General features: G+C 36.0%; 1 protein-coding gene across 8 annotated transcripts; it reads right to left on the bottom strand.

Moving 5' to 3' along the window:
- Nucleotides 1–2382: 2382 nt before the first annotated feature.
- LOC107854333 lies at nucleotides 2383–24394 on the bottom strand. 8 transcript variants are annotated; one of them, XM_047406559.1, is made up of 11 exons: nucleotides 23985–24051; nucleotides 22186–22253; nucleotides 19803–20005; nucleotides 19080–19141; nucleotides 18828–18977; nucleotides 17667–17843; nucleotides 17237–17449; nucleotides 4509–6112; nucleotides 3665–3727; nucleotides 3531–3600; nucleotides 2383–3267 (listed from the first exon to the last, which is right to left on the bottom strand). In XM_047406559.1, exons 5-11 carry the CDS (start codon nucleotides 18942–18944, stop codon nucleotides 2596–2598), a joined length of 2916 nt encoding a protein of 971 aa, XP_047262515.1. In that variant the 5' UTR covers nucleotides 18945–18977; nucleotides 19080–19141; nucleotides 19803–20005; nucleotides 22186–22253; nucleotides 23985–24051; the 3' UTR covers nucleotides 2383–2595. The 8 variants fall into 8 exon arrangements, with proteins under 8 accessions (XP_047262515.1, XP_047262517.1, XP_047262516.1 ...); XM_047406561.1 differs by having other exon boundaries at nucleotides 22186–22243; nucleotides 23985–24037; XM_047406560.1 differs by lacking the exon at nucleotides 23985–24051 and adding an exon at nucleotides 22979–23619.
- Between the last annotated feature and the right edge of the window lie 1155 nt (nucleotides 24395–25549).

Below are 25549 nucleotides of genomic sequence, written 5' to 3'. Positions count from 1 at the left end.
TCCCTTCAACTATGTCATAATCAAGTTCATTCAATGTTGCCTTGATTACCGTATGGAAATAGAGCAAATTAATACATGCAACTGATGAGACCTTCTCAATACAATTCATAAAGCAGATATCTGATATATTTGCATATTTGAATCTATATACTGGCTCTGACCTTCTAAGACGTGATACATTTTAGTATGCCACAGTGGCATACTAAAATAAGAGATCCACTCTAAAGATGGATTATTAAGATTAATGTACATGTAGTTTTGATGAATGACAAACCTCACAAATAAACCTGGTAACTGAGATGCATGAGTAAATGGTCAACTAGTATTTGGAAATATTGTAGCAGAGAAATGGAACTGGTTCATGAAGTCAAGTATGTGCCAATATCTTTAAGTAAATCTGGTCCTAAAAAGGATCTTATTTCATGTGTTTGTCAATATTAAAAAGGAAAAAATTGATGATGCATAGTTACTATAGTACTATGCTTTATTTTGATGATTTGACAAACTTGCTGAGAGACCAGACGAAGAACCAGGTGCCTACACTAGATCGATCTCAAAAGGAATAAGGGAATCAGGTTCTCAAGGAGAACAAGTTGTAACTATTCCTCAAATGGGTCTTATTTCATAGGCACCATATGAGGGCCCAGGTCCATCAGTCGTTGAACTTTTTGGCAGTCAACAGTACAGCTGGCAACTGTACTTTTTGCAGGTAAGTTGGTACGCACCAGCAGAGGAGCAACCACTTTTATCTCGATCAATGAGAAATTTTTAAGGTTTTTCTTATAAGGATCAGATGAAGGACCAGGTATCCGTACTTTTTGTACAAAAGTTAGTGCACAAAAGTAAAGGAGCAGAAACTTTTATCTCGACCAATTGGAAACTTTCTAGGTTTTCCCTCCCATTTGCTTCATATATTAGGAGAAAACCCTAGTTTTTGCAAAAGCTAAAAAGATTTGTCTTCCAAAGCAAAAACCACTCTCATAAGGAGAACATTACTCATTTCAACAAAGGGACATAATCGAGTTGTTGCTCTAGTCTTTGTGGTATTTTTGAATCTTATGTCTTTTGTTCTTGAACTGTAAATCTACTCCTTTGTTATAAAGGATAGTAGATATTTCACTTGTCTAAGTATTTAGGTGGATTCGTATTAACTAGAGTTAGTCGAATTATCAATTGTTTTAGTCACGTTTGTTTTCATCATTCTTGGTGTTTCTCTTGGGTAAAGTTACCTAGGAGTGTCAACAAGAGTTAGTTGATTCAAAGTGTGTAGAAGAGTTGTTGCACAAGTCTAGGTAGAGTTACCTAGGAGTGTTGGCTAGAGTTAGTCAATGTGGGGGTATGGTAGAGCTACAGCATCAGTCTTGTAATAGAGCTATTATAAGGAGCTAGGATTAAAAGTTTAATCCTTGTGATTGTCGGAGTCTGTAATCACGTTTTGGCTTGAGTTGTGGAATTTATGGAAAACCCTGTGAGACAGGTCGTGGTTTTTTCCTCTATTGAGCAAGGAAGTCTCCACGTAAAACATTTTATCTTCTCTACTTTCAGTTTCTTTAAGTTTGTTCTTCAGTTTCCTTTCTTAATCATAGAACCTGGTGAGGGACCAAGTTCCCATTACTGCTATGAACTTGTATAGAACTTATTCTGTTATTAGCTGAAATAACTGATAAGGAACCTGGGCCCTAATATCGTGGTGGACTCATAAAAGCCAACAAAGATGCTTATCCAGAAATTTCTAAAGATGAGAGTTCACCAATTTCATCGATTCACCAGAACCATCTCTTGCCATTATCAACTACCGCTACCCAGAAACATAGTCCTATCAATTACTACAAGCAGTCATCACCACTAACCACCATTACCACAACAATCATGAATTACCAATCACTGCAATCACTATCATCATTAGCTATTACTATCATCCACCACAACTATTACCTGCCACCACCAACCACTACTGTGGCAAATACTATCACCACTAACTACTAGCCACAACACCATCATTAGCCAACATCATCCCCATTTGATACCCACAACCACCATCACCAACTACCATATTTATAATTGTTTACTAATATTTATTGATATAGTAGTGGATTAATTAAGTATTTTATTAAATTTATTAATTTTTGAAAAATAATATACATTGAGATGGTGAAAAACAAATAATCTTAATCATTTAATGTTTAAACCCTAATATTTAGATGTATATTTAGATTTAGACATCTAAGTATTCAAATTCAAACTTCTAAATCTTAATAAAAACAAATGAGATCTTAATGCCCAAAATCTCATATACAGCAGATTCTCCAGGAACACAGGAAAACACCATCTAAGAGTTCAAGAAAGTCTCAAGACTGAAAAACTAGACAGGACAGCACAGGATTAAAGAATGATGCTGCTCTCCTGATGAGCAGATTTTGATGAAGAAACACGATGTTTTCATAGCAGTAACTCTTACAGAAGCAATGCACAGAAACGAATAACAGATCAGAGCCAGAACGAAGCAGTTTTAGAGACGCCTATCAGAATATACATGTATACAACGCGTTACTATTAAAATTGCAACATTGTATCAAGTTAAAAAAAAAATAGAGATTAATGAACTTTGCGCAACATTTCCAAAATAGTATCTGCATCTCGAATGTCCTGGCTTTCTTGTGATTCTTCATTTTCTTGAGAAAAATCAACACTGGTATATGTCCTAATTCCTGGACCATGTCCGCTACAATCCATTGACCGACCTTGTTGTGCTCTCCTCACTTCTTTTTGATGCTCAGTCAGCTCAGTGTGTCTCCGTTTTGATTTCCCCCCCGAACTATTTGCTACATTACCCATGAGTTCAACTCGTTTTGAGCACCTACGCAGTGTTGTTGGCACCTTGAATCTATTTGGAACTGTAATTTCATCTACATTGGAACTGTCATTATTGGCTAACGAGCTGTTTTTTCCGAGCTTTATTTTTCCTCTCCTAGATAGCTTGTCCAGGACTGAAAGTAAGCTTTCAGGGTAGTCCAATTTAGTCTGCTCTCCAAACGTAGAATTCCAGAAGTTCACAGTTGAGTTGAAAATGATGAGATCTGGATGATCAAGAGTTTTCTCAAGAAGAGGCTCTTGGAGCTTAAGAAAAGAGGAATTAAATTCTATTATTGGTCGCGTTTTCTGCAAACAGTTCAATGTTCCAATCCATAACTGTCGAAGTTGATATTTGAAGTTACTGTCTTGAGCTTCAAAATGTGACAGCCACCGAAGTACTGTCCTGGTCATGATCTGATGGCAGAAAGTTGAATAGGATTTAAGAGAAAAGGAAGAAACAAAAACAAATTAAGTAAAGGCTTTATACTGCTGATCATCCGATTGGTAGAGTGCACACGTATCGGAGAGATAATTAGAAGATTACAATGATGCATGGTACCGACTTGACAGCCTTAGAAAGGGAAAAGAAGAAAAGACATGGCAAGGCGCTTTACAATATGAGAATAACATATTAGCATTAGTTTAAACTAATACAGAACAGAGTCTTGAGTACAAACCTCAATGAATAATGTTATATCCTTCTGCAGGTGCAAACAGCCAACAAAGTGAACCATTGATGATAGCAGCCTGAAACTCTCAGTTAGCAGAATGCTATACACCATTTGAAGAAACTAGTAAAACAGCAAGGTACCTTTTCTCGATGAGACTGGTTGATGCATTAGTTTCATCGTTTGTCCTAGATAACTTCACAAGGCTGCAGAAGTGGACATATAAGAAACATGTAGAGACTTTAAGTACATGCAGAGTAAAGTTCGTGTAAGCTTACTCAGTTTTTTCCAATTATCAAACAAATCAAACACAGTATACAATGTAGGCAATTTTGATCTCCTACTCTATTTTCAACTGTTTCATTTATCAAATCAATTGATTGGCACCAAACCCTTTCAAGGAATATGATACATGACAAATGCTCTTCATTTGACCGGAAGACTCTTGCAATATACTTTATTCTGACATCAGTGACAATTACTAAGGACGCCATATTAACAACGTCAACTCAGACATATTACAATGTTGTTGACTTCAACTCAAAGAAGCAAATGAGCAATGGAAAAAAAAAAAAGAACTTTGGACATTTAATTCAACATATTGATGAAGGCAAACAGCAACTAGAATTTCCAATCAAAATAAGGTTGTGAAAACTCCAAGTATCCTTTATGAAGCACTTCAGTACTTGAACAAAATCATTCTACATGTAGAACTTAAAGTTGCAGCAGCACACTTACTATGAAATTTCAAGTGCTCATGTAATCAATCAAACAGCAATTTCAAAATAGGACCATAATGATTATAGGTAAAAAAGTAAATGGTACGTTGTTGATTCAACCTTTACTTAAATGCCATAAAATGATTCAATATTGTTGAATTGTCAGGAGGCTTTTGCTTTTGTCTTAAATATTATACACCACCAGTGGATCTCAAGAGTAAGATAGGTAACTGCTTAAGTGGAAATTTTGAAAAATCAAGTTGCTTACCAGGAAGCGAATTCCAAGCTACTTTTGATATTGCTGGATCTCCAACTTTCACTCTCTTTAGCTTCAGATTTTGCTATCAAAGAAGCTTGTTCTACGGCACATATCATTGCTTCTCCGAACAATAAACGAACATTGATATCCTGACCATTTACGCTTGACTGAGGTTCAGGGACAAGATCACCATTAGTCAATGCTTCATTGAAATATGAAGAAAGCATTGATAACAGGTCCTCAATAATAGTAGGATGACCATTTTCAGATGCCCGACTAAGAGAAATGTAAAGTGATGTCCATTCTTCAATAACATGCTGAAGCTTGAGATGCGCCTTAAGGCAAGAATAGGCAGCAAATGGATAACACAGGAAATGTATTATTGTAACATAATCAGGACTATCCAACTGCAATTTGATAAGTGAGCGAAAGTCATGATTATCTATGTAATCCTTCAGACAATTCGCCAGAGCTACCCAGATCTCAAAGCAATGCAGCATCTTCTCTGTATATAATAAACTAACAAAGAGATGGAGAATTTCCAAAGGTTCGTATGAAGACAGCAAAAGCTTGACATATCTGTGTATCCCTTCAACTATGTCATAATCGGGTTCTTTCAATGTTGCCTTGGTTACTGCATGGAAATAGAGCAAAGTAATATACGCAATTGGTGAGACCTTCTCCATACAATTCATAAAGCAGATATCTGGTACCTTTGCACTTTTGAATCTATAGACTGGCTCTGACGTCTCAATATTTTTTAAGTCTAGCGCCACTTTGTAAAGAGGAGATTGCAATGTTGATGGCTCTAATTCATCAACAAAAGCCTCCAAAAGCTGAAGTAAAAGAGGCAGCAAATCATCTATACCACCATCCTTTGAACGCATATTTTCATATAAACTCTTCAAAAACTTTAACATCATATTCAAAGATAAGATAACCTCATCATAAGTTATAAGGTCAGACTTCAGGAAATGTTTAACAGGTCCCAGAAGAGATCGGAACAAACTTGAGGCAGCACTGTACGTTACTGTCCTGACTTCACCGGACAGAGTAATATTTAACCCGTTAATGATCAGACCGTGAATTGTGTTTATGAAAAATTCCAAGTTGCCAAGATCCAAAGGTGACCATTTAATTGGATAGTACTTCCATGAGTATTTTGCAGATTCTGGAAGTCTCGTGGCCTTATGGTCATTCAACTTACTATTTACATCGTTATTTCCTGCTGAAATAAAATTATCGAGTAGCTCAATGCAGAAGCTCCAAGACCAGATATTTTTATTGACAGGTCCAACCTTGATGATGACTTCCAAGACGGGCTCCCAAACTGTTTTAACCACCGAATGGGAGCTGGCTAACTTCTCGAGCTTATATAGAAGATAAGACCATGTATTCAGGCAGGATACATGGACAGACGCATCACAATTACTTGACATGATTCCTATAAGGGGTGTCATCACAAGTTTAATCTTTTTGGAAAACCCATCAGCTTCAGTTGGATTACTTCCTTTGAGTACCGTTTGGTCAGTAGGATTCTTTACAAGTGCATTGCTTTTAGGAGCATAAGGTTGTGAGAAGATTAAAGAATCAATGAGACCTTCCCACGCAACCTGCAGAAATGAGGCATTTATTTAATTTTAAACACGTCCCACTTATTCAGTAAGTTGAGTTAGTGGAAGCACTGCAACAACAATGACATACCCAGTGTAGTCCCACAAAGTGAGTCTGGGGAGAGTAGTGCTTATGCATACCTTAACCCTACCTCAGATATAGAGAGGATGTTTCCGATAGACCCTCGGCTCGGGGGGGGGGACATCAGATAGTAATGGAAGTACAAGAATCAACAGATAGTAACAGAATAGTACTACAACACAATAATATGATAGTTGAAATACGAGAAACAACACATAGTAACAGGTATCGAAAGACATGAAACTACAAGAGTAATACTACGAGTACTAGTATGGACGAACAACAAGACAATGTACGCTACGACACATAGTAACAGGTATCGAAAGACATGATACTACAACAGTAATACTATGAGTACTAGTATGGACGAAAAACAAGACTATGTACTCTATTTTCTTTTTGTTTTCGAAATAAAAAGAACTAGAAAATAATGGCAAAAGGAGCTGAACTTCCTGCAATGACAAAAAGTAAAAAACTTGATGGCACTACAACGAATTGAGTGGTCAAAGTCTTCACATTGTAGCTAATAAATATATGTGGTATTCATATAGCAACAATGTCAGATATGTGATATAGGAGGCAAAAAATTCTTACACCAAACTTTTGATGCGACACTCAAAGTACAAGTATACTATTAAATAAATAAAACTAACACACTAAGTTAATACTCCTCCCGTTCCATTTTATGTGTCGTCATTTTCTTTTTGGTCCATCCCAAAAAGAATGTCACCTTTCCTTATTTGGCAACTATTTAATGGCATCATTTTGATTTTATCCTTACCGGGTCCCGCTTAATAAGAAAAGACAACTAAAAAGTAAACATTAAAGTGACTTTAAGAGGGGCAATATTGTAAACTTTACAAAGTCATCATTTATTTCTTAAACTCCGTGTTCGATCAAAAGGCGGCTGTAATACCCCAAGTTTTGGACCTTGCAAGTTTCTGGGTTTAGTCATCACGGTCCAGGGTACGGCTCAAGTGACGAGTCGTATAGTGTCAATCGTGGTCTAACCAGTGAGATGGTCCATTATTTCTGTTGTGGTTACGACTATGACCCTACGAGTTGTAAGGACTGGTCAAGAGGCGTAGGGCGTGACTCGTGACCTTACCAGTCCAGGTGCCCAAACTTTCTGCCAGACTACGAGTCATGGTTACGACTCGTGACCAGAGACCACGAGTCGTTACGAGACCCGTAGCAACTAGGAGTTATATTTCCTGAACGATTTCATTAAGGGCATTGTGGTCTTTTTCTTCCATCCCATTACTTTCCACGACTTAAAACCCTTCCCTTAGCCCTATTTCCACCAATTAACATAACATAAACACTCTCTTCTCTCTCAAATTTCCCAAGCAAGAACAATTAGGGTTTTCAAGAGAAATTGGTTATCTAGGCTTCAAATTGGGGTTTCTCTTCGAATTTCTTGGTGTCTCCAGGCATGTATGTCATCCCTAACTTGGTTTTATATAAAAGCATGTGTTTAATCATGATTTAGGTGAAAGTAATTGTTGGGTTATGAATGATGGGTTGATGGTTTTGAATGATTGTTACCTGCTTGGTTTTCCCATGATTTTGGAATTGTTATTCATGCTTTATCTCATGGTCTTTAAACTAAATTTGTGCATGGGTATGGTGAATGAGAAAGGGGTTGTGGATTCCCCCAATTTTATGGTATTCGGTTTGGAATTGGTTTCATAATTGGTTTTGAAATATGGACAACTACATGGTTTTGCTTACTGTTCTAAGCTATTGCATCGCATTAAAAGCTAAACGGATAAAAATGGTTTTAAAAACGGCCTTGATGGCCATCGTATGGTTTTTAAATTGGAATTTGGGGGTCGTAAATTCCCCCCTGGTTAATGGATGATTGGAATGGCATAATTCTATAAGCTTACAAGCACAATTAATTGGTATGACGATACCAACAATAAATGCCTAAATGGATGACTCCTTGATTAAATGGATAGGTTATGTGCAAATATTTTAATTGTGCTTAAAGAGGGTTGTGTAGCTCGACATGGAAGGTGGTGGTTCGGGGGGACCAATACTGGAAACCATGTTTGCCAGCATGGGAGTCTTTACGACTGTGTGCATAGTTCACACTTTATGCATATTTTGGAATAGCTGGGGTCGTGGATTACCTGGCCCTTCCTCGAATTTTTCCTGGTTCATACGGCTAACACGCACTGGGACCCTTTCATCAGGGGGCCTAAACTCATATAGCCCGTGGGTGATCTTAGGACGGTTAGAGCTACACAATCCATGTTAATGGTTTTTAAATCTCATGTTTAAACCCTGTATCCTATCCCAGCATCTTATATGTATGTATATGCATGTATGTGAACATGTACATTGAGATTGATTTTGTTTTGAAAACGGCATTATTTTGTCCCTTTCCTGAGTTACATATTAGTGCTCACCCCGTTGACCGTCCTCGAACGCTACATCATTTCATGATGTAGGGTCCTATAGGTTTTCTGTTATCTTATGCAACGGTAGGTGATCCGGTTCGTCAGTTGGTCTACTTGAAGTGGTGAGCCTCTATCTTCCGAAAGACCTGTTACTTCTCGATTTCATTGTGTTTCTTAGACTCTTACTTTTGGATTCCTTTTGGCTATGGTCAGGGGCATGTCCCAACTTAGTTTGGTATTTGATTTTATTAGAGGCTTATGTGGACAATAATGTGGGAATGATTGTTGTTCACTCTTGGAGCTTACTTTTGGGTTACATTAACTATCTTATCTTTATATTTTGGGTTGTCTTCCGTTGTTTATCTATATTATGTTCAGTTGGTCAGGCTATGTGGGTGGGCTTGAGATACCCGTCATGACTAGGCCCTGGCTCAAGTTGTGACAGCGACACATAAAATGGGACAAAGAGAGTAGTACAAGGTTAGTCGTTAGTTTTAATGTCAAATTAAATTAATGAACTTGTTGTCTTTTCTCAAGACAATATCCTAGAGTTCTCCCTCATATCAATCATTCATGGAAGAATCTGCAATTTGTAACTTGGTAAAAGCACTACTTACACATGCTTCATTTTAATAGACTTTTTTATAATATAACCAAACAAATCTAACAAAGTAAGAAGAATTTATTTCTTTTTAAATGGTTCGGTGTAATAAGCTTTTTAGATTAATTCAACCAAGCAAATCTAAAAAAGAATTTATTTAACTAAAGAGGCCACCCGGTGTACGAAGCTGCTATATGTGAGGTTTGAGGAAGGGCTGGACTACATTGCGTTAGTATCTTGATAATAAGATATGACTGTAAGAACTTAAATGTTTATTTGCCAATATTTAACATTTGATTTTGTAGGATCTTAATTGATTTGATAAAACCAAATCTAATTTGCTATAGAAAGTTTAGGTAATTAGATCAAATAAGATCATATCTTGATTCTCATATCTGCTAGAATCAAGCGATTTGATTCTGTGTGGGTTTAATAACCTATACTATAAATTTGTAGCTCTCAGATGAATAAAATATATACTTTTGATACCAATCTTACATGGTATCAAAGCAGCTTTATTGTTGTGTTATTGATGACTAAAACAACATTTACTGGGCTACGTAACTCAGCGGCATTAACAGAAGTCGAGAGTTTTGTTAACAAAGTTCCGATTGAGACAACAATGAATCAAGGTGGCGATTCTTCTCATTTTTCCTTTCAGCTTACTTCTCACAAGCTGAATGGAAAGAATTATTTGGAGTCGTCTGCTTTAGTTTCTGCAAAAAGAATGACATGAAAAAGAAGTGTGATTTTTATCAAAAAATACCGACACACTTGTGAGACTTGCTGGAAAATCCATGGAAAACCGCCCAACTGGAACAAGAAAATGGCAGAAAACCACGACAGACAGGCCTTTCAATGTACCAATGAAGAATTGGGGCTAAAATCTTCTTTAGAAATGCCACCGTTCACCAAGGAACAGCTAGAGCTACTGCACAAACTTCTCCAATCCAGTAAACCTAATTCTTCTACTCCAACTTGTTCTTTTACTCAAACAAGCAATGTACCATGTGATTTTTTTAGTACAAATTCTACTAGTATAAGCTCTTGGATCATAGATTCAGGGGCTAGTGATCACATGACATGAAACTCCCATTTTTTTCTCGACTCATGCTCCTTTAGTAGGAAATAAAAAATTCAAAGTTGTTGATGGTTCATTCTAAGCAATTGCTGGGAAAGGGATAGTCAAACTAACCCATTTTTTGACTTTTTTTGATATCCTTCATGTTCCAAAATTATCTCGTAATCTTTTGTCCATCTACAAATTGACTCAAAACCTTAATCGTGCTATCTTTAGTGATACTTCATGTGTATTTCAGGACAAGATCTCGAGGAGGAGGATTGGCAATGATAGAGAGTATGAAGGTCTCTATTTTTTTAAAGATGGCAACAATTCAGTAAATTTTAGTTCAGCTTGTTTGAACTCTGTTATAGTTGATAATAAAGTCATGTTATGGCACTATAGACTTGATCATCCTAGTTTTCATTATTGGAAACTCTTGTTACCACAATTGTTTATGAATAAAAGTATATCCTCTTTTGAATGTGAATTTTGTGAAATGGCTAAACACGGACGTTCATCTTTTTCATCCTAAAGTTACCATGCCACAAAACCCTTTAAGTTAATCCATTGTGATGTTTGTGGAACTTCTAGGATAGCAACCATAAATGAAAAAAAGGTGGTTTGCGAGTTTCATAGATGATCACACTAAACTAACTTGGGTGTACCTATTGAAAGACATAGGGAAAGTAAAACATATATTTGAGTCCTTTTATGTTATGGTGGAGACACAATTTCACGAGAAGATTCAGATATTTTGGAGTGATAACGGGAGAGAGTTTTTTAATGACCGTTTAAGTAATTTTTTCACTTCTAAAGGAATAGTGCACCAAAGTTCATGTCTTGATACACCCCCAACAAAATGGAGTAGCAGCAAGAAAAAATAGGCATCTTATGGAAGTAACTAGAGCCTTAATATTCACAAGTGGAGTCCCTGAATTTCTTTGGGGGAGAAGTTTTTTTAACATCCACCTATCTTGTTAATAGGATGCCTTCCCGTGTTCTAGGTTTTAAAACCCCTTTCAATATGTTCAAAACATACTTCCCTACTTCTAGATTGACAACCGATCTATCTTTGAGAGTTTATAGGTGGTGTATTTGTTCATATTCATGATCATAATAGGAGTAAACTTGATCCACGTATGAAAAAATGCATTTTTGTTGGCTATGCCCCTGGTCAAAAGGGTTACAAGTATTATGATCCAATTACTATGAAGGTTATTGTCACAATGAATGTCACCTTTTTTTAATCACAATTGTTTTTTGAAACTCATCTTCAGGGAGAGAAACATAGTGAAGATTTGAGGAATGATAAAGATCTTCTTGACCTCGCATGTGAGAAACAAAAGGATCCAGGTTATATGATAGATACGGGAAATAGTTTTTTGGTAATAACAACCTAGATAAGGTAAGAGATCCAAACTTAAAAAATGAAAATAAGGATAATGAGACAATAGAGCATTTTCATGATACAATTAATGACAAGAACAAGGAACAAAGAAAGGAATTACAAGTTTACATGAGAAGAAACTGGAACCAAGACAAAAAGATCAAGGACTCTTATCAGAAACAAATGTCCGCCCTGCAAGATCTCACTGATACAGAAAGTAATTCTCCAGAACCTAATTCTGATTTACCCCTTATTAGTTTAGACCTTGACTTCCAATTGCCAAGCATAAAGGGGGTAAGAAAAGTCACCAACCATCCCATGTCATATTTTGTGTCATATAGAAACTTGTCCCTTTCCTATTTATCTTTTCTTTCTCAATTATCTGGAATGGATATACCGAGAAATGTCAGGTTGCTTTGAACGTTCCTGAGTGGAAGGAGTCAATTCTAGATATGAACGCTCTGGAGAGAAATGAAACATAGAAAATGGTGGAACTGTTATATGGAAAGAAAACAGTGGGTTGCAAGTGGGTGTTTACCATCAAATTTAAAGCATATGGGTCCCTAGAAAGGTATAAGGCACGTTTGGTAGCAAAAAGATTCACTCAGACTTACGGGATTGACTATCTTGAGACATTTGCTCCAATTGCCAAGTTGAACTCAATAAGGGTTCTTCTAACCATTGTTGTCAGCCTTGATTGACCCCTCCAACAACTAAACGTGAAGAATGTAAGACCTCAAAAATTTGCGACTATTTTATTTTTTACCCTCTCGCGTACGTAATGTTGCTTGTTGACTTAAATCATGAAAAGGGATGTTAAAGGGGTGTTTTGGGAAAGTTTGGAACCCAAGGCAGTGAAGGTCCACGATAATGGCGTGCCACGCCACTTAATATCCACGATATGACCGTGGCACGCTGGCTACCCTCCGCGATAGCGCCATGCCACGCTGCTATGTAATTTTCATCCAGTTTGCTTTCTTTCACTTGGGGGCAAGGGCTTTTTGGTCCTTTGCCCCTTAAACGACTTAAAAACACTCAATTGGCCCTTTAACCTTCAGTTTTCAAGATCAAACATTGCTTTTCTCCTCTTTAACTCCCAATGCATGAAAACTCAAGGGTTTTATAAGAATTCCTAACCCCGGGCTCTAAACTTCAATTCCTCTTTGAATTCTTCTATATTTCAGGCATGTTACGCATTCCTTAACTTGATTTAATATTGTGGCATAAATTTATTCAATATGCATGTAATTTGAATTAATGGGTTTGAAATTGGACTGAAGGTTTTTGGTTGTTAACACTTGAATTACTCTTCCCTTGTGTTCAATGGATTTATTCATGCTTTAATTAAATGCTTTTTGGAGTGAATTGGTGCATTGTTGTAATGGTTGAAATGGGTGACATTGCTTTCACCAAATTAATGAAATTTTGACTTTGGTAATGGCAATAACCTCAACCCACTTTATAGTCATGGTTTTAGAATATGGATTTTTACACAATTTAACTCATCTTTTGGAAACATTACATTGCATTAAAAGATAAATGGATAAAAAGGATTTGAATGCCCTTGGTGGCTATGGTTTGGATTTTTAAACCGATATATGGAGCCAATTCAGTTGTATGGATTGGTTTGGCATAAATGGAATAGCTTGCAAGCATATTGGTATGATGATACCAAGTTGGGAAATGCCTTAATAAAAGACTCCATGGTTAATGGTTGGTTTATGTGTAAATTATTTTAATTTGGGCTTAAAGGGAATTGTGTAGTTCACCCAGAAGGTGTAGTCTCGGGGGGACCAACACTGAAAACCACGTTTGTCAACGTTGGAGGTCTATGACCACTGTGTCAGATTTGCACAGTATATTTTGGGAGGTTAATTGACTATTGGTGGCTTTAGCCTATTCTCCGGTACATGCGGCTAACATGGAAGCCTTCCGGCAGGGTGAGCCGAACCCACATAGCTCGTGGGTGCCTTTAGCTCGGTACGAGCTACACAATTCAAGACTAAACTTTTAAACGATCATGTTTTATGTCCCTTGTCCCTATCCTGGCATCCTATATATATATGCATGTGGTTTATGACTAGACTTTTGGTAAATGCATTATTTTATCTTTTCCCTTGGGTTACATGCCAGTGCTCGCCCCACTGACCGTCCCCAGACGCTACATCATTTCATGATATAGGTTCCGAGGACTTTTCTATTAATCCTGTGCAACATTAAGTGGTCTGGTTATCCTGTTGATCAGCTGTGAAGTGGTTGGTGAGCCTCCATCTTTCGAAAGCCCCTGTTGTTTCACTAGTTTTCTTATATTCCTAGTAAGGCAAAAGAAAGTGGCTTATCAATGGTATAAGGAGTGGGAAGGGTTGAGGGGAGGATGTTGAGCCAACTGTGTGAGATAAGTTCTCAGGTGCTTTTCTTGATTATTTATTTCCTCGAGAGTTGAGGAAGGCTAAGGCTGAAGAGTTAGTGAATTTGAAGCAGGGTAAGATAAGCGTTAAGGAGTACGTGTTGACGTTTACCCAGCTGTCTCGTTATGCTCCCGAACTGGTGTCGAGTATGAAGTCCCAATTGTGGAATTTTGCTTCGGTTCTGTCCCATGATTTGGTTAGTGTAAGGCTGCTATGTTGAATAATGATATGGATATATCGAGGTTGGTGGTCTATATGCAACAGGTGAAAGATAAGAAGAAGCAGATAGAAATGGGAGAAAGACGGAGCAAGAAGTTTAGGTATGCAGACCAGGATACAAATAAGTAGAATGGTGGGAAAGATGGAAGGCAATGGCCTAAGAAGAAGAACTGGGGAAATTCGTATTCGTCTGCTAGTGCTCCTTATCCTAAGTCTTCGGGTGATCGGCATTTTCAGTATAGCAATGGTCCTCGAGCACAGGGTGCTCAGTCCCAGGCTAGTGGAGCTCAGTCAGCCCCACCCTATCTGTCTTGCCGGGGTTGTGGGAAGCTTCACCGTGGTTATGGTGAGGAGGGGAGAAATCGGTGTTTTAATTGTGGTCATCTTGGTCATATGTAACGAGATTGTCCTTCAGCTGGGGTTGCAACAGGAGCTAATAAGGTCCCGGTCGCCACTTCTTCAGCTCCTGCATCCAAGGGCACCACTTCAGGTACTAGTAATGGCCAGAATCGCCTCTATGTCCCTATCCCAGCATCCTATATATTATATATATGTATAAATTGTTGTGCATATGTTTTATGACTGGACTTTTGGTCAATGTATTACTTTATCCTTTCCCTTAGGTTACATGACAGTGCTCGCTCCACTAATTAGGTTACATGCTAGTGCTCGCCCCACTAACCGTCCCCGAACACTACATTGTTTCATGATATAGGTTCCGAGGACTTTTCTATTGATCCTGTGCAGCGTTAGATGGTCTGGTTATCTTGTTGATCAGTTGTAAAGTGGTGAGCCTCAATCTTTCGGAAGGCCCAGTTATTTCACTAGTTTCCTTTATATTCCTGGTACTTTTGGATTCGTTTGTCATAGTCGGGGGCATATACCGACTTAGTCGGTATTCTTGGATTAGAGGCGTTTGTGGACAGTATTGGGATGTTGTGGTTGTTTTGTTTTGACTCTTAGATTTGTATTTGAGTTATCTATCCCTCTTAGTACTTTGTTTGACTTCCGTTGTATTCTTTTATTGTGCTCTTGAGGTAAGTCTATGGGGTTATCTCTGGCCCTCGGTGGGCTCGAGATGCTCGTCAAGGCCAGTCCCGGGTTCGAATCGTGACAAAAAATGCATTCTTGAATGGAAAACTCGAAGAAAAAGTCTACGTGGACCCTCCTCCAGGTTTTGAAAAAAGGTATGGAACTAGAGTGTGCAAGCTAAATAAATCTCTCTGCAAGCTCAAAAAATCTCCAAGAGCTTGGTTTGAGAGGTTTACTCAGTTTGTGAAAAAAATAAGGATACACTCAAGGGCAAGCAGATCATACCATGTTCATTCGATATTCTCTTGAGGGAAAACAACTATCCTAATAATGTATGTCGATATTATACTTACAAAAGATGACTTGCCCGAAATGAAGAATTTAAAGTAACAGTTCGCCTCGGAGTTTGAGATTAAAGATTTGGGCCAGTTGAAATATTTTTTGGCATGGAAATAGCGAGATCAAAAGAAAGCATTATAATGTCACAAAGGAAGTATGTACTAGATCCTCTAAAAGAGATAGAGATGAGTGGTTGTTGTCCAACTAAAACACCTATTGATCCGAATATAAAATTTGAAAATAAAGAAGGAAATTCAGTTGACCACAATCAATATCAGAGACTAGTGGGGAAGTTGATCTACTTGTCACATACTCAACCTGATATAGCTTTTGTTGTAAGCTTAGTCAATCAATTTATGCACTCTCCAAAAAAAGAGCACCAAGAAGTCTACAGGATCGTAAGATATCTTAAAAGTTCTCCAGGAAAACGATCGTTTTTCAGAAAAAGTCAACATAGGGGCATTGAAAGCTTTATAGATGCAAACTGGGCAAGTTCTACTACTGACAAGAGGTCTACATCTGGATGTTGTACATTTATCTAGGGAAATCTTGTGACCTGGAGGAGTAAAAAGCAGAATGTTATAGCCCGCAGCAGTGCTGAAGTTGAATAACGATCTATGGCCCATGGAATTTGTGAAATGATTTGGCTCAAGAAGATAATTGAAGAACTCAAAAAACCATTTGGTTTACCAATAAAGTTGTATTGTGACAAATAGCGACCATAAGTATTGCTCACAATCCAGTTCAACATGATATAACAAAACATGTTGAAGTGGATAGGCACTTCATAAAAGAGAAGATTGAAGAAGGAAGTGCGTGCATGCCTTTCGTCCCAACAAATCAGCAAATTGTAGATGTTTTCACAAAAGGCTTGTTTAAATCAAAATTTGAAATTCTTGTAAGCAAGTTAGGCAAGGCAGATATTTACATGCCAACTTGAGGGGGAGTGTTGATTTGAGAATATTTAAGATTCGATTTTGTAGGATCTTAATTGATCTGATTTTATCAGATCTCATTTGCTATAGATAGGTTAGATAACTAGATCAAATAAGATCATATCTTGATTCTCATATCCACTAGAATCAAGCGATTTGATTCTGTGTGGGTGTGCTAACCTGTACTATAAATTTATAGCTCTCAAATGAATAAAATATATACTTTTGGTACCAATCTTAGATGAAATTTCCAATTAAATAGGATAACGCATATATTTGGGTTGGCCACTTGACTGTTAACACCGGAACATAGGCAGGTGTTAATCAATGTTCATAAAAGTTGTGTAAATAATTGAAAATTATATGCAAGGATATTGACATCATATAGGGTTGATTTAGTCATGTTAAAATTAAGAATCTGCTAGATATGTTAATATTGTCAATGATGCAGTATGTGTAGTGCAAACAAAACTACAGCTTTTTCAGCGGGTACTCATAAATAAGGATTAGACACATCCCATTAATTGTCAGCGGATATTGAATCCCATGAATCATGATTATAATCAAATACTAGGACAGAATTTTGCTTGACCAAGTCACATTAATTAATCTGGAGTTTACGTGTCAAACTTAGAGGATGAATAACATACCAGTGAAGCATTCTGAATCTGTGGATCAAGGTCCGTAAAAGTTTGTTCTGGAATTTTAAGCAATTTGTTAACCAAATGCTTATTTTTCATTCCATAAGGTCCGAGTAAACGCATAAACCATTTCCATACTTGGAGAGTTTGAATCTTCAATCCTTGATTCAGCAGCTCCTCCATCATGAAAAGCAAAGTTTTCTTTAAATCTATGACAAGGGCCTGTTTAAGAGGCATAAATGCAGAATTCTTCAAAAACACTAAAATATAGTTAATTACTCACATATCCATTATGTTAGATTTTTGTTCTTGAGATTAAGTTGAAATATATAATACAGTAGTCTGTATAGATGCACATTTTTTGTCTTCTCGAGGAACATAAGAAACAAAAGCTGATTAAAGTGAGCAAGAAATATAAGAACAGAATAGTATCTGCTACCTTAGAAAGAATCACGGGTGGAGGACATATCACACTCAAGACTTTTTGTAAACAACGTTCTGACATGTCTCTTTCCCTTTTATCGCTTCTGACAAGTCTTCTATAAACTGGAGGAGCCCATATGTTTGACATGGCTCTCATATTTTCAGCTGATGTACTTGCCAACTTCATTACAGCCTATAGTAGTAAAATCACTGAGAATAACTCAGAGAAGACATGCACCAATTCTAAAGATTTATAATTGAATTTGATATATATGCAATGTATCATATATGTGTATGTGTGTGTAGACATACAGGTATTTCGCTAACAGTTACATATTAAAAGGCCAGTGTACCTTTATTTCAGGTCATTTCTTATATATGCAAGAACGTCCAAAATTATTTGTAGTGCATTTGGCTTATAGACCATAAGAGTTCAAAGAGGAGTCCAGTACAGATATTCTTTTGAAGAATTAACCAAATAGCAGCCCACCCAACTGCTTAAACTAAAGAGTACCCATCAGACCTAGAGCATATTTATAATCCATGTATAATATGTATATAACCATGTATAACCAGTGTATAGTCTATGTAAACCAGCTAGAAAAAGTAATCAATGAATCATGGGGGCTATTTGTGTAACGATCCCTAATTTTGTTTTTTCCATTTTGTAATTCTGATTCTGTTATCATTCAGGTACAAAATATAGCTATCCCCTTTCATTTCTTTTCTCATTATAGTATCATGAGAATAATCCAAAGTGTATCGATCAATTAGGAGAGCAACATTGCTTATTTTGTTCAACCAAAACAGACATTATACTCCTTCAAATGAAAAAATTGGGATAAGCACTATACATAGTGCTTGTCTATTTATCTGTAAAAGTGAAGGTGATAAAACTCTTATTCAGCACATATGACTATCGATTCTCTAACTTAAGTCTGTTTCTCTACTCATTCTAAAAGAATTTTCAAAATAAGTTCTGCTCATACAGATATTTGAAAGAGATGTCCTCTAATTGCAAGTCCTGTGATTATTTCACAATAAGCTAAATGAACCATTGTTCCCATGTACAATGTTGAAAAGAGTAGGCACATGAGTTTGAACTCTCCTATTGTGTGACAAGATCCAGATTTTACACAGTATTAGACACATCATTGCACAATATAATCAGCTATACCTGCATTGCCTCAAATGTGATTGAAAGAGAACCAATAGGATTGTCAAGAGCATAAGTAATTGCCCTCAGCAAAGAGTGGAAATTTGCATCTAGAAGCGATGAGTTAAACTGCTGCATTGATATACACCAGACTCCCAAGTTGCAAACAGACTGCAATTAGCAATAGCTAAGTCAAATTCTCTCCAAGCAAGTTTCTTAGCCAAGGCTGCCTTACATACATTACTTTGTTGCCTCTCAAGAAGTTCAGAATACCTTAATCTTGGTGGTTGTAATGACTTTAATGAGGGAATCAACAATAGCCCTGGCATCATCACCTAAATTTAGTCATTAAAGCTACATTAGCGGAGAATTCTGAATCTTTCCCAAGAATACTTGCACAGTAGCACTAATGATTAACTCATATGTGTAGCTTTCTATGATAACATCAGAAAGAAAAGGTACTCTTTAGCTTTCAGCATATTCACCTTTCTTTATTTCTTTTTAATTAAAAAAAATGGCAGGAATTCAAAATGATTTTTTTTTCTATATCTTGTACTTCTTTAAAATCCAACTGATCACCAGAATAAGATTTTCTTACAACAACAAGATACCTAGTGTAATCCCACAAAGTGGGGTCTAGGGAAGGTAGAGTGTATGCAGACCTTACCCCCCTACCTCAGAGGTAGAGACGTAATTTTCAAAAGGCCCTGATAGGACTGCTCCTTTAGCATGTGGAGATAATCCATATTAGTTTCTTGGTTTCAAATAAGATAAAACTTATTAGCAGAAGTTAGTATGATAGAAGTTACCAGTAGTTATCTACAGCAGTAAATGTTTATCTGTGTTAGGAGTTATCTTTGTGTTTTAGTTTAAATAGATGTATGTAGAAGAATTCTGGACAAGAAGAAAAAAGTATTAACATTATCTTTGTATTTGGAGATTTGTCAACTCAATACGGACTTGGTTATTGGTTAATATAGTGTTTAAGATCCTTACACTTTCTTTAACCAACATTCTCCATCCCTTCTGCATCCTAGTATCTATCATTGGTATCAACGCAGTAAGATCTGTCATGGTTAACACACGGGCTAACGCTTCCCATAGCGAACATATCATGTCGACTCCTGATCAGATCGGCCAACAACTAACCACTATAGCAGCAAACTTTGAAGCCATGAACGCTTTGACTGTTGATGTGGCTGCATTAAAAGCACATAGAAGTCAGAATCAACGAGGAAAATCTAAAAATTTTTTTGGAAGAAGGCGAAGTTGATAGTACTTGGAGGTATCCAGAAACATAGACGTTCATACACAAGAATGGAATTTCCAAAGTATGAGGGAGGAGATCCTAGAGGTTGGATTCTGAAAGGAGAAAAGTATTTTCAAAATTATCAAACACCTGATGATTGCAAGGTTGATGTGGCTTCAATGTCTTTAGATGGAGATACATTGGATCTTATTGCTTGGATCAACAGTGAAAGGACTATTAATTACTTAGAAAAATTGGTTAGAGTTATGCAAGAAAATTATGGACGTGCTGAGTTTCCAAATCCAGATGAGCACTTGTGTGGCATCCAACAGATGGATCGGTGTTTGAGTATAGGCAAGAATTTGCAAAACGGGCAGCGAGCATGCAAAATCGGCCAAAACACTGTTTGCCCGGAGTTTTCCTTAGTAGGCTCAAAGAAGACCTTCCTGTGGGCGTTAGAATTCACAAGCCTCGATCTGTGCATAAAGCAATGAGCCTGGCTTTAGAATATGAAGGAAAACATGGACCTAATTGGTCCTTATAAGGTAACCACTTGGCCTTCTTTATCACGACCTTCATCAATTAGGACTTCCTCTCCAACGGCTCAAGAATCCTATAATTTTCAATCGTCCTGCCAACCAGTTACAGACTCTTTTCAACAACCATCACTTTCAAACTTTCGCCCACTAAATTCTGAACAAATTCGTCAAGAAAAAGGCCTACGCTACCGTTATGGAGACAAGTTTGCCCCTGGTCATCATTGCAAACCTGGAACTTTTGCACATTTGGAGTTAATGGAAGAGAAGAACAATGTGCAAACTGTTGAAGATAACCGGAATAAAGACATACCCCCCACTAATTTGGCAGAAATCTCATTTCATGCACTTCTGGGAAAAGAATTTGCTTCAACTTTGAAACTTCAGGGCACTCTTTGCGAGCGTAAAATGCTGATGTTGGTGGATAGTGGTTCAACATATAATTTTGTTGCAGAAGAAATTGTCACGGAACTTGGGTTGGCAGTCCAATATATCCTTACCTTTGGTGTCCAGATAGGCAATCGTGAAATTATTAAATGCAGCAAAGTTTGTAAGGACCTATCAGTAGAAGTTTCAAACTTGGTTATAAAGCACGATTTCTTCCCTTTTTCCTTTGGTGGGGCAGACATGGTGTTGGGTATACAATGGCTAGCATCTTTGAACATGATACAAGCCACTTGGAACGAAAAGTTTCTGATCTTCCAATGGAATGGAAAAACTTATAAATTGCAAGGTATTACTCAGAAAACACCCACAATAGCATCTTTCCAAATAGCCCTTTCTTCGGAATTTACCTTCTCAACCAGCAGAACTACCATTAAATGATGAAGGCGAGCAGCTCATTATTTCACCTGAACAAGTTCTGGCTCATCGTTGAGGATCCCCAACTTCCAATCCGCAACTCGAGTTATTAATTAAATGTGTTGGTCGACCTCTCAAAGAAGCAAGTTGGAAAAATTAAGATCTAATAGCTGCGCAGTTTCCTTCTTTTCTCCTTGAGCACAAGGCGACTTTTTAGCGGGGATGCACTGATGGGACTGCTCTTTTAGCGTGTGGAGATAATCCATATTAGTTTCTTGATTTCAAATAAGATAAACTATATTAACAGCAGTTAGTATTATAGAAGTTACCAATAGTTATCTACAGCAGTAACTGTCTATCTGTGTTAGGAGTTATCATTGCGTTTTAGTTTAAATAGATGTATGTAGAATTCTGGACAAGAAGAAAAAGGTATTATCATTACCTTTGTATTTGGAGATTTGTCCACTCAATACGGACTTGGTTATTCATTAATATAGTGTGTAAGATCCTTGTACTTTCTTTAACCGGTAAAATTTCATTCTCTATTTGTCCTGCATCCTAGTATCTATCAGACCCTCAACTCCCAAATAACAATCCAAAGCAGTATAGCAAAAGAAGTAAAGGAGGCACGAAACAACAGCTAATAAAAAAACAACATATAGTAACAAAATAGAAACTACAACAAATCAATACGATGATCGAGGTACAAGGAATCAACATATATTAATAAAAATCGAAGGACAAGAAACTACACGAGTCGTACTACGATTACTAATATGAGCGGACAACGAACCTTTGATTGAGCCAACTATAGATGGATGATATATCATGAATCCCAAGCACTTCAATATCTGAGCAGCACTACAATTTTGAGGAATCATAACCAGAACCAGCTTTTAAGATTATCAAACAAGGAGGTAACTTAGAAAGAAAAAAAAGAGCAATTTTTATACACCATGTCAGTATAAAAAAATTTAAACTACTAATCCCTACGTTCCGAATTAGTTCTCATGTTTTACTTCATGAGAGTCAAACTATGTGAACTTTGACCAACATTTTAAAATATAGTAATATTTTTTAAATTGACATAAGAAAAGTTGCAACTTATGTTATTTTTTATATAGTTTTTGAATATTCAAATTTTAATTATAAGTTATTGAGTTGATCTAATCCGATTTAACTTTGAAGATTAGTCAAATTAATTATCAGAAAGGGAAAACATACAACTAATTTTGGACGGAGGGAGTATATAAATTTAGAAACCAAGTACAAGTAACTCGTTTATGTGTATTATGGAAATGCATTAAATACATACAAATATGTGACTGTGAACTGAATTATTATTATTTATTTATTTTTTAAAGTTAACAGTTTTATAGATAAGAAATACCCCAGTAGTGTATTTCATCAACATTTACACAAAAAACTTCTAGCACCTACTCACTCATAAGCTATCTAAAATATGAGTAATTTCCCTCATAATAGATATTCTATGAATATATTAAAATAGGCATAATATCATCTATTGACACCTATGCTACAAGAAAGGATAAATTGTGCACTTTGTCGAATACTGAGTTATTTACCTATAGAACTAGGGATCATTTATCACTTACTACATTTTTTCTTCTTCTCCAGAGGTACACCCAATTTCAGAAATCTTAGGCCCCATAAGATATTTTCACTTTTTTTCGAAAAATTATTTTATTTTAACAACCCAATACTTGTTTTCAGTTTTACACGTTTAAGTTATTTTTTAGTACATTTAGGCCCCGTTTGATGATAAGAATTGTTCACTATTTTCCAGAAAATTACTTTACTTTATTCAAAAAATATTGTTTGGACACAAAAATTCTAAATACAACTTGAATTCGGGGTCGTTTGGCTAGGAAATAGTTATTTCAGGATAATTAATTCCGGGACTAGTTATGCCGGGATTACCCAGAATAACTTATCCCACCATGCATATGGGATAAAGTTATCCCATCACTATGGTGTAAATGGTGGGATAAGTTATCCCGGGATTGACAAATCTCTCCGACCAAACATGCGATAAAATAATGAATCATTTTATCCCGAAATTACTTATCTCTTATACCTCAAACCAAACGATCTTCCAAACGACCCCTGAGGTATGGCCAAACACAATTTTTCAACTCTCAAAATTTAAATTTAAATTTTCATGCCGAAGGCCTACTTAAAATTCCAAAGTCTTTAAAGAAAAAAAATGGCTAAACAAAACTTCAACTCCAAAAATTTCAAATAAAGTTTAAAAAATATCATTTTCATGCCAAACACCTACTTAAAATCCTAAAAATTCTTTTAAAATGTATGTTCAAACATACCAACTCCAAAAATTTCAAATAAAGTAAAAAATAATAATTTTCATGTCAAACACCTATTTAAAATTCTAAAAGTATTTAGAAAAGGTATGGTCAAATACAACTTTAACTCTCAAAATTTTAAATAAAGTGATTATTTTTTTATAGAAAGAAATAGTATTTTTTTAAGACGGACAGATCAAAATGAAACTAAGACACTTAAATTGAGACTGAAGTATTATTTTGAAAACAATTGTTCAACAAAACTCACATTTCCTCGTCGTTGTCGTAGACATCGGCGAGAATATAGTGCACGATGACGGAAGACGAATCAACGAGCAATCGAAGGAGAGAAGGATCGGCTCCGGATTGTTGCTGGAGATGAAGCAACGTTGAGTAACCCAACGATTTGTTTGATGATAATTGAGCTTCTATCTCCTCCATTGGACAACTTCGGAGGTTTGTCCTAAACTGGAGAAATTGTAGCAAGTTATGATGATAATAGAGCTTCTATCTGCTCCATTTTCCGATTTTTTTTGGAGAGAACTTCGAAGGTTTGCCTAAATTGGAGAAATTCGAAGGCTTGTAGTAGGTTATGGTGGAGGGGATTTTGGCGCCAAATTTGGGGAATTAAGGAGGGAAGGAAAGGGACTTATATATTAACAAAATATTTCTACTTTCCCTTTTTACACTGATTAAGAAATCAATGATAAATTTTAGGCTTATATCATTAATAAACCCTAAAACTCATTTTAAAATTTTACTTAAATCTCTCAACTTACTTTTATATCTATTGAACAATCTTACTATTTCAAATTTAAACCACTCAAATTCTTTATGCACACGTAACATAAAAAGTGAGATTCACATCTTAATAAGCGTGTGAATTAATATTTTAATATCTTTTCCATTGTTTTTTTTTAATTTCTTCCTATTTCTTTCTCATTAGTTTTTTTTTTAAATAATTTTTCCTCTTTCTCCTTTTTCATAAATTACTGCTCTCTCTGCCACGAGAAGTCCACCACTCCACTTCGAATATGTACAATCTATCTTCTCATGATAGATTTTGTAGAAATTATAAATTTACATTTTAGATATTGAACTTATGATGAAGTGAGTATGATAAATTAGATGAGATTTGTTTTATTTTACCTAAATTCTCATTCTTTAAAAAGTGAAGATTATTCATCACATAAAATCTTAGATAAAAAAAAAAAAACACCAAAGGAGAATAAAAAAAAGTAGAAAAGACGGTGTGGCAATGATAATTTCAGCTAAAGATAAAGGGATTGAGTTGGATAGGCTATAGCGGGGGTGTGGGGGTGTATAGAGATTTTCCTTTTTTGGGTGAGAGGGGTAAGATTTGTTTTATATTAAAATATCATTTTTATAATTATTTTAAGTTTAAAAATTCACGTTTCTTCACTTGATTTGTCGATTTGTCATATCATTCGCGCGTAGATTACACTCATTTTTTTTGGACTAATTATCAAAAAAAATATTTAATAGATATTTATTTATTAATATTGAAGTATCTAATAGGAAGGGATCAGTTGAGGGATCCAAGTGAAATCTCGAAACAAGTTTAAACGCATATTTATCTTACCCTTTATCCATATTAATAATATCATTCGGCATACAAATGGACATTGAAATTGAAAATTTTCACATTTAATGTATACTATTAATTGTAGGTGTAAAATAAAAAATAATAATTATATCCTAATTTAGTAAGTAATCAACTAATGTAAAACATTTATTTTTAATAAAATGACCAACTAAAATGGGACGAAAAAAGTAATTAGGACTTGTAAGTTTATGTACTCTTTTTGTCCT

Source organism: Capsicum annuum, chromosome 2 (genome assembly GCF_002878395.1).
Source record: "Capsicum annuum cultivar UCD-10X-F1 chromosome 2, UCD10Xv1.1, whole genome shotgun sequence".
In the NCBI taxonomy this organism is placed as follows: domain Eukaryota; kingdom Viridiplantae; phylum Streptophyta; class Magnoliopsida; order Solanales; family Solanaceae; genus Capsicum; species Capsicum annuum.
This window is presented reverse-complemented; position numbering and strand designations above follow the sequence as displayed.

Excerpts from the sequence above, each read along its gene's own strand:
- LOC107854333 (XM_047406555.1), bottom strand. The coding sequence starts at position 24,157 with ATGGAGGAGATAGAAGCTCAATTATCATCAAACAAATCGTTGGGTTAC. Across the intron at positions 22,254-23,984 it reads TACGACAACGACGAGGAAAT|TGCTGCTCAGATATTGAAGT; the intron begins GTGAGTTTTGTT and ends TCAAAATTGTAG. Across the intron at positions 17,450-17,666 it reads CACCCGTGATTCTTTCTAAG|GCCCTTGTCATAGATTTAAA; the intron begins GTAGCAGATACT and ends CCTCTTAAACAG.